This window comes from Urocitellus parryii, chromosome 7 (assembly GCF_045843805.1).
Source record: "Urocitellus parryii isolate mUroPar1 chromosome 7, mUroPar1.hap1, whole genome shotgun sequence".
NCBI classification, from domain to species: Eukaryota; Metazoa; Chordata; class Mammalia; order Rodentia; family Sciuridae; genus Urocitellus; species Urocitellus parryii.
This window is the reverse complement of record NC_135537.1, coordinates 139,869,797-139,886,378: the sequence shown is the minus strand read 5'-3', so window position 1 is coordinate 139,886,378 and position 16,582 is coordinate 139,869,797. Positions and strand designations below refer to the sequence as shown.

Below are 16,582 nucleotides of genomic sequence, written 5' to 3'. Positions count from 1 at the left end.
TTTGGGATGACTATCTCAAAGTGGCAGTTTTCCTGACAACTCCTTGCTCTCTCTGCTTCTAAAAAATGTAGGCCTTTTCTGCTGTTTTTAAAACCTTCTTTGACCATATCCACCACTTCCACCACCAGATCCATAACCACTACCTTAGGGACTGCCAGAACTTTTCCCACCAAAACTGCCCCCCCCTCATGGGTTCCTAATTTGATTGCTGTTGTACACTGTAATTTCCAAAATCATTATAGTTCCCACCACCAAAATTTCCTCCTTTGTTGTAACCATTATATCCTCTTCCTCCACTGCCATATCCACCACCTTGGTTTCCATATTCTGGTCCACCACTACCATAGCCTCCTCTACTGCTATAACCAGGACCATCACCCTAGTTGCCACCATCACCTCCAAATCCATTTTATCCACCATCACTTCCTCTGTAACTACCTCTGCTGCTACTACCTCGACCACCATAGCCCCTCTTCCACCAAAAGTTTCCACCACAGCTAAAGTTACCTCCACCACCTCCAAAGTTTCCTCCACAACCCATAAAGTTGCCAGATCCACCTTCATAACCTCTTTGTGACCCAGAAAACTGTATCTCCTGTTTAGAAAGGGCCCTTTGCACTTCACAATTATGCTTATAAATAGTGTAGTATTTCTGAACAATAATTTTGTCAACTGAAACATGATTATCAAAACTTACAAAAGCAAATCCTCCCCTTTTCCCATTTTGCCTGTTTTCCATAACTTCTATGGTTTCAATCTTGCTGTACTTTTAAAAGTAATCTCTCAAATTATATTCTTCGTATCTTCTTCAATACCACCAACAGAAAGTTTCTTCACTGTTAGATGGGCACCAGGCTTTACAGAATCCTCTGTAGAAACAGCTCTCTTTGGTTCCACTACACGCTCGTCAACCTTGTGTGGCTGAGCGCACATTGCCGCTTCTACCTCTTTAACACGAGAGTAAGTCACAAAATCAAAGCCCTGAAACATTTTGTTTGGGGGTCTCTCATTATCACACAATCTGTGAGTGTGCCCCATTTCTCAAAATGTTCTCTTAAACTATCATCTGTAGTTTCAAAGCTCAGACCACCAATAAACAGCTTCCTCAATTGCTCTGCTTCCTTTGGATCCTGACTGCCCCCCATGGTGGCAGCAAGGGCCAGAGTTGGAGTCAGAGTCGGGTGGTGGTTTTACCTCCATTTTGAACCATAGATGAATCATGAAAAACATTATGGTGACAGAAGCCAGTCACATATAATATGATCACATTTATTTGAAATGTTTAGAACAGGCAGATCCATCAAGACAGAAAGTAGTCGCCTTGGGTTGGAGTGAGAAGAAGAATGGGAGTGACTGGGGTTTCTTTTTGGAGTCATGAAAATGTTCTAAACCAGACAGTAAGTGATGGGTGTATAACCCTGTGAGTACTCTAAAAACCTTTAAATGGGTGAGTCATATGGTATGTAAATTATATCAATAAAGCTATTTTTTAAAAAAAGAAAGAGTGAAAACATAGCCCTGTGGACAACAGGGAAGAAACTTGGTGTGAACATTTGTTGGCCTATTCCAAAAGAAGCATTGCAACTGAGATTTGATAGCATATAGAGTAAACTTTCTTTTAGAATAATAGTACATATTTATGGATATTTAGATTTGAAATGTTTAGAACAGGCAAATCCATCAAGACAGAAAGTAGATTAGTAGTCACCTTGGGTTGGAGTGAGAAGGAGAAGGGGAGTGACTGCTAATGGGTTCTGGGGTTTCTTCTTGGAGTCATGAAAATGTTCTAAACCAGATAGTAAGTGATGGTTAAATATTATAGTTAAATAATATAGTAACCTTCTTTTTAGAATAATAGTACATATTTATGAATATTTAGATTTAGGAAGTAAATTGAGATTCTCTAAAAATTGCTTTTGAAGATTACCAGTAGAAGAAAAAATAATTCTACAGTTAGTAATCATGGGCTGTTCTAAGATAGTTGTATTGGAGTTGTAAAGTTACATCCTGGCTTGCAAAATAAATTTTTGATGTTTTGAATATCTTATGCTATGTTTGATAGAAAATATTTTTCATTTTGAATTTTTAAAAATATTTTCAGAATAATTCATTTGTCATGTTAGCTAAATCCAAAAATTCAATAATAGTTATATTTCAGGATATATTTACAGATATCCTATCAAGTCCTTGCATATAGTTGAGACACAGGCATATTCAATCATGTGGATGTTTTTCTTTCCATGACATATTTTGTTTTCTCACCTTAAGAATTCTTATATGATTCTGAAATCTTAGCACAGAAATTAAAAAGAACAAAATATATTTTTCTTGATTTCTTGATTTCTTTCTTTCTTTCTTTCTTAAGTAGAGGTAAAACCCTTCTCTACTCTTTTAGGTTTGTCAGCTGAAATTTGTGATTAACAGGTAATTAACAGTTTAACAGGAGGAAAGCATATGAATTTTGTTTGATGTTAATATTTTTATTGTGGCATAGGGGATGGGGGAGGCTTCATAGGAAAAAAGTAAAGCTCCAAAAGAAATAGCAGTTAGACTTTATCAATTATGTGATATGTTGTGAAAAGTGTCTAGTCAAAGGAAAGATATTTGGGCTTCTGGGGGCAGTAAATTGTAGGAAACTTACTGCGAAATACATGGGTAAACTTATGGAAGATAGGGCTTGTTTTAGTAAGATTTGTTTGTGTACACTTGTCTTGGCTTTGACTTGTTGTCTCTAATGGTAAGAATGTTTTCTTTTTCCTTGTACCCAGAAGGTAGCTTTCTCACCAGAAATTTATACCAGGCACCTAGGCAGAAATGAGGAGAGCACAAAGCTCTTCCTATATCTGCTGTTTCCCAATTGTCTTCAACTCAAAATAATGAGCCAGAGTAATATATTTTGAGTGCTATATTTTGATCCCCTTCACTGCCAACTTAACAATTTAGAATTTTGAAAGATATAGGAAAAAGTAAGATTTCCTTTTTATAAATTTTGATACCAATTTTTTAAAATTGTCATGAATTCTTGATGAACTGTTTTAAAGTGAACAATTCCAGTGTCAATTAGTACATTCAAAATTGAAAAATCTGTTCCAAAACACCTCCAGGACCCAAATGAAATGCCATACCTGTTAAGCAATTCCTTCCCATTCTCCCCTCCCTTCAATGTTAGGGAACCAACCATCTGTTCTCTCTCTCTAGATTTATCTGTTCTGAATTTTTCATGTAAATGAAACCATACAATATTTATCCTTTTGTGTCTGGCTCCTTTTATTTATTTATTTTGTATTGAGGATTTTTATTTTTTGCTCTTATATCAAGGTTGGTTAAGTAAAAAAAAATACTAATGTCACCTCTTCTAAGGCTCATTCTCAAGGCTCCTGTTATGTATTCCCTCCACTGAGAAGTGTTTTGGATCCCCCACCTGTGTGTACCCATAATTACTGCTATAAGGGTTTACATAGGATGTTAATTTCTATCTTTGCTGAGGGCAGAACACCTTGAAAGGAGATATTGTTTAACTTGTGCCTATACTAGGTACATTTGCTACATATTAGGCTCATGGGACATACCTTTAATTTCTAAGCACATGATGAAGCTCCTTATTATGAAAATCATATCTTAATCATCCTTAAATCACTTGCTTAGCACTCTGTCCAATAAGTATTTGGTGAATGGATAAAATCTTTATAGACTCTTTTTTTAACAGACTCCATATTACAATTCACAATCATCTTCAATGGAGAGAAATTCTCTATATCTAACTTAAACTGTGTGTCCTCTTTTCTTATATTCTGCATAAATATTGAAAAAATGGAATTCTCTTCCTCAGGACTCATGGAGCTTAGCATGAGTCCCTTCTTAGCAGAATGGTGCGCTCTTATTATATTGTATAGAAGTTTTAACGTTCAACAAGACTTATAGGCTCTTCAGTCCTAGAAAGAATACTAGGCAAGCAAAATAGTTTTGGAATGTTATCCACTGTTTATGTTCTCCACTGGAAAACAGGCTTTGTTCTTAAAATTAATAGAAGAGTTGATTTGGCTTTTCATTCCGTGTCATATGACAATGAAATCAACATTTTCATGAAAATAACATCATTTGGGAAATGTAGCACAAGTAAGCAGCTAAAAAAAATTGCTGTCAGCAGTAGTGAACTCTTGTTTTCTTTCAAAAAGAAATAAAATTCTATTCAAAGCAAGTACATGCACATACTACATCCTAACTGTTTGCTATTCAGCAGAGTCAGGGACACTGCTATATAGCAATCTATACAGTTCTTATGACCAGCTGATATGTGGTAACTTGGAATCAGTATCCCCCTGCAGCTTCTTTATTCATTTGACCGAGTTGGTCCATTTACCTATACTTTTTTTTTTCATTTTTTGTACCAGGGATTGAACCCAAGGGTACTTAACCTCTAAGCCACATCCTCAGCCCTTTTTTTGTAGTTTATTTAGAGACAGGATCTCACTAAGTTGCTTAGGGCCTTGCTATGTTGCTGAGGCTGGTCTTGAACTTGTAATCCTCCTGCCTCAGCCTCCCAAGTTGCCTGGCTAATATTAAGTCTTTTTATGACCCCACTTTTTTTAAACTTTAGAAAATTAGCCACTTGAGCTGGGTGTGTTGACACATGCCTGTAATCCCAGAGGCTCAGGAGGCTGAGGGAGGAGGATTGTGAGTTCAAAGCCAGTCTCATCAACTTAACAAGGCCCTAAGCAACTCAGTGAGACCCTCTCTCTAAATAAAATATTAAAAAGGCCTGGGGATGTGACTTAGTGGTTACATGCCTCTAGGTTCAATCCCTGGTACGAGAGAGAGAGAGAGAGAGAGAGAGAGAGAGAGAGAGAGAGAGAGAGAGAGAGAGAGAAAAGAAAATTAGCCATTTGAAAGTAGTGAATAGGAGTTGATGCTGATTTTTTTTGTTTGAATTTTTTTTTTGAATTTTTACATATGGGCCATGGATCCAAGATAAAATTCCATGTTTTTCAGATGTTAAATTTTAGTCAGAAGAGGTGCTAAAGTCTCTTGTTCTTGTTAGAGCTATTTGGGGTTTGAAAGAAAAATTTTTTCACCTTATTTATTTATTTTTTATATGGTGCTGAGGATCTGAACCCAGTGCTTCACATGTGCTAGGCAAATGCTCCACCTCTGAGCTACATAACCCTAGCCCAAGAGCACAGTTCTTTATACTGTTTATTTAATTTTTTTTCCTGTGAATGTATGTTAGCATTTATTATTACAGGATTACTTCCTGAAATGAAGTTGAATATTCTATTCCCTTTATTCCCATTCCTTTAATGTAGCATATTAAAAAAGGGCAAAGATGAATGGATCAATAGAAGGTATAATAAGTGGACATGTGGACAAAGAAAACAATGTGACTATAGGGAAATAAAAGATACAGTTCTGTGGAAGGCTCAGAGTTCTGTGTAGCTCAGAGGTTTTGCCTAAGAAACACCCTAACCACTTTATGCCTTGTGGGATGCTTGAAGGGAGTTGATATCCTTTACATGTTCTGAAGTATCACTTCTTTATCTTAGGTCAGAAGAAGTCATACGATTAACTCCAATTGAGTAATTTCTAGTAGCACAATAGGAGAAATTTTTAGTTGTTGGGGGGAGAAGGGGGTCAGCGCTGGCTCTACTTTCCATAAGATTCATAAGTCATTTAACTTCCCTAGTTTAGACTCCATATCTCCAAAATGAGGGGAATGGATTAGTTGGATCTCAAAGGTCTCTTATTTTAAAACTCTATTAAAATGTCTAAATTTTACTAAAAAATTATCAAAATTTGCTCTATTTTTCTGGTCTTAAATATTATAAAAATAAAATTGTTTAAATTATACCTGTATACGTCTAGTTTCAGCTTTGACAGGTAAATTACAAGAGTAAATTCAGATAAATTCCCAAGACATTTCTAGTGAAGGCACCTTTTAGGTATCATGCATAGCTATTTACCTTCTCACTTGCCTACTTTGATTTTTATTTAGGAAATTGCTGTATTTTCCTTTTTCTAGGTTCCTAGGGATTGAATCTAGGCTTTGCACATTGCTAGGCAAGCGCTACCACTGAACCATACCCCTACTTTTTTAAAAAATATTTTTTAGTTGTCAATGGACCTTTATTTTATTTATTATGTGGTGCTGAGAATCAAACCCAGGGCCTTACACATGCTAGGCAAGTGCTCTACCACTGAGCTACAAACCCAACCCCCATACCTCTACTTATTATTTTTCATTTATATTAATATTAGTCATGGTGAAATTTTATTGATTTCCTGTCTTTGACAGTATTGTGAAAAACTTAACTTTATCTTAATGATCCATCTTGAAACCTGTAACATAATGTATTTCCTCTTTTCCCTTATAGGTTCTTTGGTGGTAAACTACCCTTTTGATGATGATGAACAAGGGCTTGCCATTTATAGTAAATCACCAGATGATGCTGTGTTTCAACAAATAGCACTTTCTTATTCCAAGGTAGGTTTGTGTTTGAGCATCAAATGCTATAGAATTAATTCATTTAAAAAATGCTTTAAAATAGGTTCTGTAAGTCAAGTGCTTTCTTTTTTAAGCCTTCCATGACTCCTTTCAGTCAGCCTTTGGCCTTTTTATTCTGTTTCCCATCTCACTTTTGGACATGCTATATGCATTTCTCCATTAGCCTTTAACAGGTAATGTCTTTTTAGTTATGGTTTTTAGAATAGTACCTGGAATATATACATGCTAGTTTATTTCATTTGACAGACATTTAAGTTGTAAGTCCAGTAAATGAGGCTAAAGTGGAGGATTGATGAACTACAGGTCTAGAGCCAAATGTAGCCCACCATTTGTTTTTGTAAGTTTTATTGGCATACAGATATATAGTATATACATACTTTTATAGATTGTGTAGCTGCTTTTTCCTTTAACATCTGAAAATAAGTCAGTGTAATTCACCGTGTTAACAAACTCAAGAAGTAAAACCTTGTAGCCATCTTAGTATATTTCAGAGGACAAATTGAGTAGTTGCAACAGAGACTTTTGGATCTGTAAAGCCTAAAATTTTACTGTCTTGCCCTTTACAGAATAAAAAAATTGCTAATGACCGGTTTAAGATATTTTAAATCCTATAGTAGTATATAGCACAGGAAAGCAGGCAGAAGTTTCAGTGTCTTCTAAATTTCCTGTAATGAACATAGATTTGTTTACCAACCAGAAATGTTAAAATTTGTGTGTGTGTGTGTGTGTGTGTGTGTGTGTGTGTGAAAATTTCATTTAAAAATATTTCTTAGAAAACATGTTCAAAGTTGGGGCTTGGGTAGGCATATTAATTTTAGTTTTGGATCTACTGATTTAGTCTGTGATTTATTAATTATATATAATGAAGATTATTACTGCAACTCTTTTAAAATCACAGCCTTTGGGCTGGGGATGTGGCTCAGCGGTAGCGCGCTCGCCTGGCATGCGTGCGGCCCGGGTTCGATCCTCAGCACCACATACCAACAAGGATGTTGTGTCCGCCGAGAACTAAGAAAAAATAAATGTTAAAATTCTCTCTCTCTCTCTCTGTCCCCCTCTCTCTCTCACTCTCTCTTTAAAAAAAAAAAAAAATCACAGCCTTTTATCATTCCTCCTTCTTCATCCTCTCTGAGTGAACATTATGAGATTATTCAGAGTTGCTAATAGAAGAGCACTGCTGTGGATTTCACCTTAAGGATTTATTGCCTTCTGTTTGGGCATACCATTTTTTTGGAAGGACACAAGTAAAGTAATAGCAGAAGAATGGATATTGTTTCAATCATTGAAATCCAAATTAAGTGATCAGATTCTGCACATATTCCCATCACATTCTGTGTTAATTTTCATGATTTTGCTTTTCGACTCCATTGAGCTTTATGGTTCCTTAGCTTTTCTTTCTTAAGACAATTGAACTTTTTGATTTCCCTTTCTACCCAGCCTGGGCCCATGGATGTATTTTCAGTAATGGTGTATCTGGTACACCTCTTTGATATATCTGCCTTCCCAATATCCAATCCTCAGTAGTTGCCACCAGCTCTCTTCTCCATCCTGATAAGTGTAACCCAGAATAGTCATAGAGTCATGGCAATTTGCTACACTCCATATATATGCTCTCTAACCCCAGCTGAGCCTTCAATCCTAGTTGGAAGCATTTCATATTTGGCTCTTCTGACCCTATGGTGGTTCTAAGCCTTCATCCTCTACTCTCGGTAGATCACTTTGCATTGAGCTAAAATACAACTCTGAGTAACTTGGTATGAGTTCATGTAGATTCTGCCTTTTCCATTACTATTTGTGTGTGTCCTACTCTTATTCTCGTTCATTTCTTGATCGCACTGCATCCTGCCTTCTCTGAAATCTTAAGCCTTAGTATCTTCTATTAATGGGATAGGTGATCATTAAAGTCCCCAGTCTTTACTCACGGCCTTTTTTTCCCCCCTTGGCTAATAAGCAGCTTACCTAAAAATAATATCTTCCATTAGCCTTAATAAACACCATAAAGATACCTTTCCATAATTTTTTATCCTTGCGCTGCCAAATTTCTCAAAAATAAATAATTTGGGGAGACTTCTAAGTGGCCAAAGACAGTAATGGATATGTAGCAGTCAATCTCCCAGAATTTTTCCCAAAATAATATAAAATGACTTTACAGCTACCAAAATTCTGCCCTTGGTATTACAAAAGATCCTGAAACTGCAAAATAACTGTGAATTTAAAAAAAAATCAGGAAATCCCTACATGATCTGCCATGTGCTGGTTTCACCTTTATCCTAGCATGCAGCTTTGTGGTAAGGAAAAGCTGACTGTGAAAATCTATGGAGAAGACAGAGAGGGGGCCTAATGAGGGTGGGCTTAAAGGTGATTTGGAATGACTGCACATTACATATGTTCTAGAGCCAAAAATATTAAAAAAGGAGCTGAGCAGATAAGAGCACTGAAGTACTAGAAAGAGATTTCAAAATGCACACAACTTAAAGGAACTGGTGTGATTTAAAGGGATAAGCAGTTTAAAAGGACGAGTACATTTAAAGGGAAATCTTCCAAACTCATAGCTCCTGTTAGAGGAAGAAAACAAAAAAAAAGAAAAAAAAAGAAAGAAATAATAAGATACCCTTTGGCAATTAGATGGTGAAGAGGAAAAGAAGATGAAAAAAGGGGTAAATGTAGGGTTTTACAAGTCAGAAAAAGACCTGTAAAGTTCAAGGCCTTATAATTTTACCTTTAACACCCAAACAAAAAAAATCACACTGAAGTACCTTTACTAATTATGAAAGAAAAGGGCATCATTAAACTAGGAATCATGTAAAATAGCCCAATATCATAAAAATGAACAAGAGGAAGATAAAGTTCATGAAAACTATTGCAAAAAGTCAGGAAATAAAATTTTACACATATAAACAAGGAAACCCTCTTATTACCAAAAAGCAATCAAGAAGCAGAAGAAAATTATAAGTTGGCACTCCAAATAGATTAATTATACCCAAACATGTATTGAGAATATGAAACAAAATCTTTACTACAAATAGTCAAAAAATGAAAACAAAGGAAGAAGGGGACAGACAGAATAAAAGAAAGTTGATGGTGTCCAAATTATCTATTTTTTTTTGACATTTGTGCTTTTGGTGTAATATCTAGGAAATAAAGGTTATTCCTATTTTTTCCTAAGTATTTATAGTTTATACATTCAGGTTTATGATCCATCTTGAGCTAATTTTGGGGTACAATGTGAGGAAAAGGTCTAGATTCATTCTTTTGCATGTGGATTTTCAGTTTTCTCAGTACTGTCTTTTTGAAAAGATTATATTTTGCCCCTTGGTTTGTAGAATAAGCCTCCTAGAACCATTAATATATCATGTTATCCATCAAAATGACACTTTGAAGAAAGTCAAAGTGTTATTCGTTACTGTCTTAGAACTGTGGTGTCCAGAATTAGCTTTATACTAGATGATCCATTAAGATGCAAGAAGAATGTTACATATTCTATTTATATTTTTAAATATATGCTTTAAATTTAAAATTTTATCCACATTTATAATATACATATTATAGAAAATGTATGACTGGCATTAAATAAACACTCAATAAGTAGTATTTATTATGATTATCTCAGGGATTATTAATTTATCCTCATTTCCACATTTCTGAAGCCCCTATCATCTATTGAAATGTACCTGTGCTGTGTCTTATTCTATTAGGTCTATAAAATTATATTTCCTCAATTCTAAGATGCCATCAATTGTAGTACAGATCATTGATTCAATAAAAGTTTTAAAACATAATATGCATATTAGTCCAATGGTACACTAATATATATGTGTGTGTGTGTGTGTGTGTATAATATAATTAGATGGATGGATAGATAGCTATTGACGGAAACGTAGATAAAGATAGAGGCACAGAAGATCATTGTACAAGCCTTTCCTGGAAAACCAGAAAACAAAAGAGCATATGTACAAGCTGGGCACAGTAGCACATGCCTGTAAAACCAGCAGCTCTGGAGACTGAGTTAGGAGGATTGCAGATTCAAGACCAGCCTCAGCAATTTAGTGAGATCCTGTCTCAAAATAAAAAATAAAAAGGACTGGGGATGTAGCTCAGTGGCAAAGCATCCTTAGACTCAATCCCCTCCCTGCCAAAAAAAAAAAAAAAAAAGCAAAAGCAAGCATGTGTACAATTATTACCGAATGTTATGAGATCACCAGCCTTTAATTGGTATATTAAATTTCTGGAAGGGGACTATTCATATATTTTAAATTTAAAAGGTTAATTCTCAAGGTGGTGGGGAAATGGGAAATTATTATTCTTTTCTTCACACTTTTCTTTTTTCTATTTCCAATAGAAAGAAGTGAATTTTTGATCATCTCTCAAATCTTAATTTCTCCCAGGAAACTTCCCTTGCCATTTTAGTAAGAAGTAATATTTCTGTCCTCTGGATTCCAGTAGCATTTCTTTGTGTCTCCATGGCAGTTTTTCTTCCCCTTCATTGAATAAGCAATTGTACATGTACTAGATGCCAGACATTGGGCTAGATGCTGAGAACACAAAGACACAAACTGTTTCAAAGAGTACTGACTTAAGGGAAGAAAATATATAACCTGTTGTAATAGGATAATTGTACATTGTGCAGGCAAAGCACAGATGACCCATCTTAGTTCCCCTATATGTCGAGGAAAGCTGCTTATTCCACATTGTATGTGTATTGTCTTTTCTTTCAAGTTCCTTGAAGATATGAGATGAATGTATGAATATGAGCCAGTTTTTAAAAAAATTTAGTTAATAGATGGACACAATACCTTTATTTTGTTTATTTATTTTTATTTGGTTCTGAGCATCAAACCCAGTGCCTCACATGTTCGAGGCAAGTACTCTGCCACTGAGCCACAACCCCAGCCCTGATAATTTTGATTTTGAAAAATAAATTCACATAGTCAAACTCTGGCATAGAAAATTATACATTAAAAAGTCTCAATGCTTCCTATGGCCCCATCTCCTCACCTCCTACCCCCTTACATAACCTATTGTAGTCACTTTTATTATTTTCCTATATCTTTCCTATTTTTTTTTGATGGGGACACTAATAAATACAAATAAAGATTCTTTTTTCTCTCCCCCCAGGAAAATTCCCAGATGTTTCAAGGCAGACCTTGCAAGAATATATACCCTAATGAATATTTTCCTCATGGAATAACAAATGGAGCTAACTGGTATAATGTCCCAGGTAAAAATTATCAAGGCCTTAAAACTTGGACTTTCTACTTTTCTAATCTTTTTTAATTTTGAGAGAAAATCACTCTTTTAAAAAATATTGTTTAGCTAGGTTGCAATGGTATATGTCTGTTATTCCAGTAACTTGGGAGGCCAAGGCAGGAGAATCACAAATTTGAGGTCAGCCTGGGCAACTTAACAAGACCCTGTCTTAAAATAAAAAATCAAAAGGACTGAGAATATACCTCAGTGGAAGCTCACCCCTAGGTTCAATTCCTAGTACCCCTCCCACTATTTGTTTAAATAGTTTAAAACATTCAAATAACCTTTTCAGCTATTTTGAATTTGGTGCTTTTTGACTTTTGAGCAAAAGTAATGCACTTTAACTTAATAATAAGTGTTGTACTTGACTTCTGGCTATTGTAAAGAACCTTACATTTACCAGTAGGAAGAATATAAGCTACACTTGAATTCTTCTTAAACATAGAGTCCAGATGTTTTACCTGGACCACAAGCATCAAAGAGCCCTCCTATGAATGCCATTATTGTTATTCAGCCAGTGCAGATCCAAAATGAATTTGGCTTTTTTACTAGGTACTCATCCTGCCTTTTAAGAACTGAACTATTTAGACCTTCAGAGTAACTTATTTTAATTTTTTTGTCCTTTAGGTGGTATGCAGGACTGGAACTATTTACATACAAATTGCTTTGAAGTAACTATTGAACTAGGTTGTGTGAAATACCCATTTGAGAAAGATCTGCCAAGGTTTTGGGAACAGAATCGAAGATCTCTAATCCAGTTTATGAAGCAGGTGACTATTCAGGAGTGAAGTATAGTTTCTTTCAAGAGCAAGAAGATTTTCGTGTGGACACATGGTTTTCATGTAGTGATTTTAGAATATACCCTTTTAAATTTCAACTTGTTTTAGTGTATTTACCCAATCTTTGTATTCCAATTTATTTAGTACATTTATGTAGAAAATTCATGGATGCAAATAAGTTTATTTGTTTATAGGGAAAAACATTTAAAGGAAGTAATTAAATAATCGAGGTGCAATGGTATGTGCCTATAATCCTAGCAACTGGAGAAGCTGAGGAGGGAGGATAGCAAATTTGAAGCCAGCTTAAGCAATTTATCGAGGTCCTAAGCAACTTAGTGAGATCCTGTCTCAAAACAAAAAATAAAAAGGATTGGGGATGTAGCTTAATGGTAAAGTGTCTGTGGGTTCAATATATAGCTCAAAAAAAAAAAAAAGAAAGAAAGAAAGAAATTAAGGTAGTGACATTTTTTTCTTAATGGCTAATGGTCACTTTACCCTGACCTTATCAAAGGCCAACATAAAGTGTTTGTCAAGTGATATATGGGTTATAGGGTAAATATTTTTATTCTTTTTCTTATTGCCAGTGATTTACTGTGAAATGATTAATTTCCTTTTGTTTGGATATGCATGGTAACTATGGTAATTAGGGTAATCTAATACATTGTACTAGTACTTTTCTATTTTAATCATTTTCCTAAGTGGCACGGCATAAAGTCTGGGGGTCGGTACTAATATTTAAAAACATTTTATTCTGAAAAAATGTAAACATTCAGAAAAGTTATAAGACTAGTATAATAAACACTCATTCCTACACCTAAATTTAACAATTTTTAATATTTTTCTGAGTTTGCTTTTTATATGTGAAACTCATTTCCACCCAGTTTTGGTTAAACTGTTTCAGTATAAATTGGAAGTGCTCAGGTTTTTTACCCCAAAATATTTCAGCCTCTGTCTCTGGTGTATCATCTCCAAATGCCATAACCCATTACCAAAAATTAATAGTAATTCTTTGATATTACCTAACACCTAGTCCATATTCAAATTTCCACACTCATCCCCAAAATGAATTTTATAGCTATATTTTTATATTGCATTTATTATTTCTTTTTTACTTTCTTATAGTCCTTCCATTTTTTAAAAAAATGATGTTTTCTTTTTAAAGAGGCCAAGGCCTATTTTCTTGTAGAATATCCTATATTTTGAAATAGAATGTTCCAAAATTTAAACAGTGTTATTTATATTTTCATGATATAGGTAAATCTAGCCTAGAAAAAATTAGCCTTTAGAGACTAAAATGTTTTGTTTAGTGGGCATTTACATTTAGCCTTACTCTGAATCCTAAATTCCTATTTGTTCCATTTGTTTACATTATTATAATCTGTTAATTTGGATATGAGCTCCCAAAGTAATTAGATGATGATCTTTACCATTAAAATCTGGTATTCTTGTCCTTTATCCAGGTTCATCAAGGTGTTAAAGGATTTGTCCTTGATGGCACTGATGGCAGGGGCATATTAAATGCCACCATTAGTGTTGCTGAAATTAATCACCCAGTGACTAGTTACAAAAATGGAGATTACTGGCGTCTCTTGGTTCCAGGAACTTATAAGATCACAGCATCTGCCCGAGGGTGAGTGATGAATGCTTCAGAATTGAGGGATTCGGATAAGACAAACCTAGTTCCATTCTGGAGGATTATTTCCACAAAAGTCCTAGAGAGCCTGCTAAGCAACATAAAGTTTAGAGCTGGTTTCACTACCCCCTAGTGGCAAAGTGAGTACAGTAACTGTCAAGTGTAAGAAATCTGTGGAATTATTTACCTTTATCTTTCTCCACTCTGATTTCCTGTTCCCTGCTCAGATGCAGAAGCCATCATAAGGGATTTCCTTCACTATTGGTATCAATTCTGGAAAGTACCTGTTATAGAAAAAGAAAATACCCCTGTTCTGCTGCATACTGTAGTCACACTGTACTTTACAATGATTCTCTTTCAAACAAAGCCTTTTAAAACTCACACTCATTTTTTACTGTTACACATTTGCCTTAAAGCTTCAGTGAAATTTTCTCCTGATTGCAGGTTCTCTAAGTGAGGCCATTTTCAATATTTTATTTTTATAGGTTTTCTTTCACAAAGACTTACTTATTAAATTTTTTTTTTTTTTTTCCCTTAAAGCCTGGGTCTCACTTTTTGGCTCAGGTTATTCTTGAACTCCTGGGCTCAAGGGATCCTCCCACCTCAGCCTCTCAGGTACCTGGGAATATAGATGTGTATGTACCATCACACCTGATGTAGATTTATTTATTTAAAAAAAAGTGAATTTATGACTTTTTAATTGAGGGGGGGAAAAGAAACTCTAATTTTAATTTTCTTCTACGAATGACTTAGAATTGGAACCACTTGACTGTTTAATCTGAAATCTCTTATTTTTACCCATTATACTACTTTTCAAAATATTTTTTGTTTTGATAAGTGTATGAACTACCACAAGACAGTTCCCTCTGAGCTTTTTTCTTTTTTTAATTCATTCTTTTTAGTTGTATATGACAGTAGAATGTATTTTGACATATTATACAAACATGGAGTGTAATTTCCCATTCTTATGGTTGTACATGATATGAAGTTACACTGGTCGTGTATTCATATATGAACATAGGAAAGTTATGTCCGATTCATTCTTCTGTCTTTCCTATTCCCATCCTCCCTCCTTTCCCTTCATTTTCCTTTGTCTAATCCAATGAACTTATTCTTCTCTCTCCACCCTGCTTATTGTATGTTAACATTCACATATCAGAACATTCAGCCTTTGGCTTTTTGGAATTGTCTTATTTTCACTTAGTATGATGGTATACAGTTCCACCCATTTACCCACAAATGCCATAATTTCATTCTCTTTGTAGCTGAGTAATATTCCATTGTGTAACCAGTATAACTCCAATTGTGTACAACCACAAGAATGGGGAGTTATACTCCATGTGTATATAATCTATCAAAATACATTCTACTGTCATGTATAATTAAAAAGAACAAATAAAAAATTTAAAAATATATTCCATTGTGTATATATACCACATTTTCTTTATCCATTCATCTGTTAAGGGCACCTAGGTTAGTTCCATAGCTTCTGGCTAACTTATTTCTGAGGAGTTAGTTTAAAGGCCCATTAGAGTAAGGGTAACTTTGTGAAGACATCAAGACACTTATAGTTATTGTTACCTTTTTATTTTTTAAAAGGCTTTCAAATATCTGATGGTCCTTAAATGGAGGAGTTAGAACCTTACACTAATGAGTAATGATGTCTTTTCTGTTTTTCTTCCTTTTGGCAGTGTTAGATATAACTAAAGCAGTAGGGTATCTGAGAAGTAGGGCAACAGTGATGTGTTTGGTGGTGAATGTTCTTAAGCTCTCCATCTTTTCACCCACATACCCCGATGGCAGACAAGTGAACTTAGATTCTAAGAGACATGGGTGTCATCCACTGCAAGCACAAACTTTTATTTGAAGTCATATTTTTAATCTTAACTCATTCATATTTGACATGAATGTCTGGTTTTTTTGTTAATGTTTTAAAAATCAAATTATCTCCAAGTTAAAAACTTGATTCTTTTGGGAAACAATTTACATTATTCCAAGGATTCATGTGTCCTCCTTTCCCAATACTTGGATACTCCAGCTGAAGAAGCATGGCTCTGATCTGTCTGCTTTATTATAGGTATAACCCAGTTACTCAGAATGTGACTGTCAAGAGTGAAGGTGCTATTGAGGTCAACTTCACACTTGTTCGATCCTCAACAGATGGCAACAAGGAATCAAAGAAAGGAAAGGGGGATAGCACCAGCGCTGAAGATGCGAGTGACCCAACTACTAAAGAGTTTGAAGCTTTAATTAAAGACCTTTCAGCTGAGAATGGTTTGGAAGGCATTATGTTAAGCTCTTCCTCAAATCTGGCTCTTTATCGATACCATTCATACAAAGACTTATCAGAATTTTTGAGAGGACTTGTAATGAACTATCCACTTATTACAAATCTTACCACGTGAGTGTCAACCTTCTTATTAC

The 16,582-nt window shown here is 34.9% G+C and overlaps 1 protein-coding gene and 1 pseudogene across 1 annotated transcript in view; one reads left to right on the top strand and one right to left on the bottom strand.

Moving 5' to 3' along the window:
• The window catches only part of Cpd (carboxypeptidase D), a 72,081-nt gene that overhangs the window by 38,774 nt on the left and 16,725 nt on the right, over nt 1-16,582 (top strand). Inside the window, exons 8-12 of the mRNA XM_026388811.2 lie at nt 6,369-6,478; nt 11,615-11,717; nt 12,374-12,516; nt 13,986-14,155; nt 16,236-16,559. Of these exons, the coding sequence (XP_026244596.2) occupies nt 6,369-6,478; nt 11,615-11,717; nt 12,374-12,516; nt 13,986-14,155; nt 16,236-16,559 (850 nt within the window). The remainder of the gene's footprint in view (nt 1-6,368; nt 6,479-11,614; nt 11,718-12,373; nt 12,517-13,985; nt 14,156-16,235; nt 16,560-16,582) is intronic.
• Nucleotides 88-1,145, bottom strand: LOC113182766 (heterogeneous nuclear ribonucleoprotein A3 pseudogene; annotated as a pseudogene).